The following is a 2,161-nucleotide window of genomic DNA, read 5'->3' on the forward strand; positions in this document are numbered from 1 at the left end:
TCCGAAGAATCTACCTGAACCCCAGCATCACCACCACCACCACCACCACCCCTGCGCGCGGCGCGCAACGTGCACAACACGCGGTACGCACGTTCTCTGCAGCAATCTCCACCGTCAGATCACGGCGCGGCCGCGGTTCGAGCGAATCCCGGCCGTCCGTGATCTCCTTGGGGGGTTGCCATCCCTCCCCTATAAATTGGAGAGGGCCAAGCCATTTACCCTCCAAAATTAAGCAGAGCTAGCTTCCTCTACCTGACAAGTGTGTTCCAAGTGATCACTACCAGCTACTTGACAAGTGTATTTAAGTAGCTAATTAAGCAAGCAGCTGTACTGAGTACACAATGGGAGGAAACCTGTCTTGCTTCGGGTCGGCGGCGGCTGGTTCAGGTTACGGGGACATCGCCGACGACCAGCCGGCGGCGGCGGCGGCGTACGAGCTGCGACGGTCGTCGAGGAAGGTGCGGCCGAGCGACGAGGACAGGCTGTGGTACGTCGGCGAGCGGGACGTCGACAGGAAGGCGGCGGAGTTCATCGCCAAGTTCCATGCCTCGGCTAGGTTCGTGGAGGCTTGAATTGAGCCTAATTTGATGACATCTTCAGATATCTTGGTTCTTGGATCTATACCTGGGTCACTCTCTCTAGCTAGCTGCTGCTCATGCTGGTGATCTGCTTGGTTCGTTTAGTTTACTTCTCTTCTTGTATAATTAACTGTGTTAATTAGCTAGTCCTATGCATATATAGATATATGTATGTGTATATCAATGTATGTACTTAATCGGTGTAATTAAGGACGTGTAAATCTGTATTATTATTATTCTGCTAAATAAGAGCAATGCTGCACAAGCTGCTGTTGTATGTAAGTACATGTTTCTTGCAACGAGTTGGTCTCTGAAATCTGAAGTGAAATGCAATGTTTATTGCTTGATGGGATTTGAGAGGATGCAGTGAATTAATAATTACTTGCATTAGGAGAACAGAAGTTCCAGTAAGGATTAATTATTTATCAGTACTAAGTAGTGAACTCTACAAAGATGTTGTGGCTGGTCAGGTAATTAACACAAAACTTATTTGGCACGCAGTTTATATGTGAATTAAGTGCTGATTCAGACTGGCATCCTCTCGCTAGCCATATCAGGAATGCTGATTTTTTGCTTTCCAATTTTCCAATTTTGACCAAGAAAATATTTATGTAACTAGCCTTGCCCTTCATACAAATGCTTATAGACTATGTTACCCACTTACCTGGCTACCCTTCACGACTAAATTAACAATGCAATTCCGGTAGTTTTACTAGCTAGCTGATTCGATTAATTCCTTTGAAAACTAGCAAATTAACAATATATAATGATATACTTGAAGCCTCGATCGGTAAGCTCATCATCAAGACTAGCTTATCTGTAACGGATTACAACATTATGTTCAGCTTAATTAAAGTCAGAGAAAAAGGAAATTCCACAGTGGATCTCCTCAATTTTACCCTTCTGCTATTTTCACTCATAGCACTTTACCAAGTCGAGGTAGAGTTTCCAACATTTACAGAAAAACGATGGATGTTTTCTTTGGCTAAATACTTGTCAAAGAGATGACAATTTAAGGACTTACTGATTAAAAGTTATGCAAACCTCAGCCTTTGCATCCAAGCATTACTATTGATGCCTTGATTAGTTCATCTTCTTCAGATATTTAGAAGGAGATCTGCTATAGATTGACAGTAAAATGTGATGGTGAACGTTAATAAAGTTAATGCGAAATAATTGAGGAATCACATTATTATTGGAGTAACAGTTTTGATTGAACACTTAGCACTATTTAGTAGCTGATATATGTTTACTTCCAATTATACATCCATGATTGAGTAATATTAACCCTTGCAAGAATTGTGATGATATTCGATCGCATCTCATTTTCAAAAAATAAAAAAAAAACATTTATGTTGTTTCAGTACTTAATTTCTTGCCTCTAACTGAATTTCTGCTGCAACTAATTTTCTTACAACATTTATGAAGTTAATTTGTTTTAAAAGACATGATATTACTGAAAATTGTTATATTTATGTAAGTTGAAAAGGTTTGACATATGGATACAAAAGATTCAAGCTTATCTTGGGAAAAGATGATCAAATGCTCGGCTCGCTGGACGATACTTATCTAAACAGTCTCTT

General features: G+C 40.6%; 1 protein-coding gene across 1 annotated transcript; it reads left to right on the plus strand.

Annotated features, from left to right (window-relative positions):
• The first annotated feature begins 206 nt into the window (after positions 1-206).
• LOC107278631 (uncharacterized) lies at positions 207-860 on the plus strand. Its single transcript, XM_015787227.3, has one exon. It carries the CDS (start codon positions 342-344, stop codon positions 570-572), a length of 231 nt encoding a protein of 76 aa, XP_015642713.1. The 5' UTR covers positions 207-341; the 3' UTR covers positions 573-860.
• Positions 861-2,161: the final 1,301 nt, after the last annotated feature.

Source organism: Oryza sativa, chromosome 6, assembly GCF_034140825.1.
Source record: "Oryza sativa Japonica Group chromosome 6, ASM3414082v1".
Lineage (NCBI taxonomy): Eukaryota > Viridiplantae > Streptophyta > Magnoliopsida > Poales > Poaceae > Oryza > Oryza sativa.

Coding starts and splice junctions, on each gene's coding strand:
- LOC107278631 (XM_015787227.3), top strand. CDS start 342: ATGGGAGGAAACCTGTCTTGCTTCGGGTCGGCGGCGGCTGGTTCAGGT.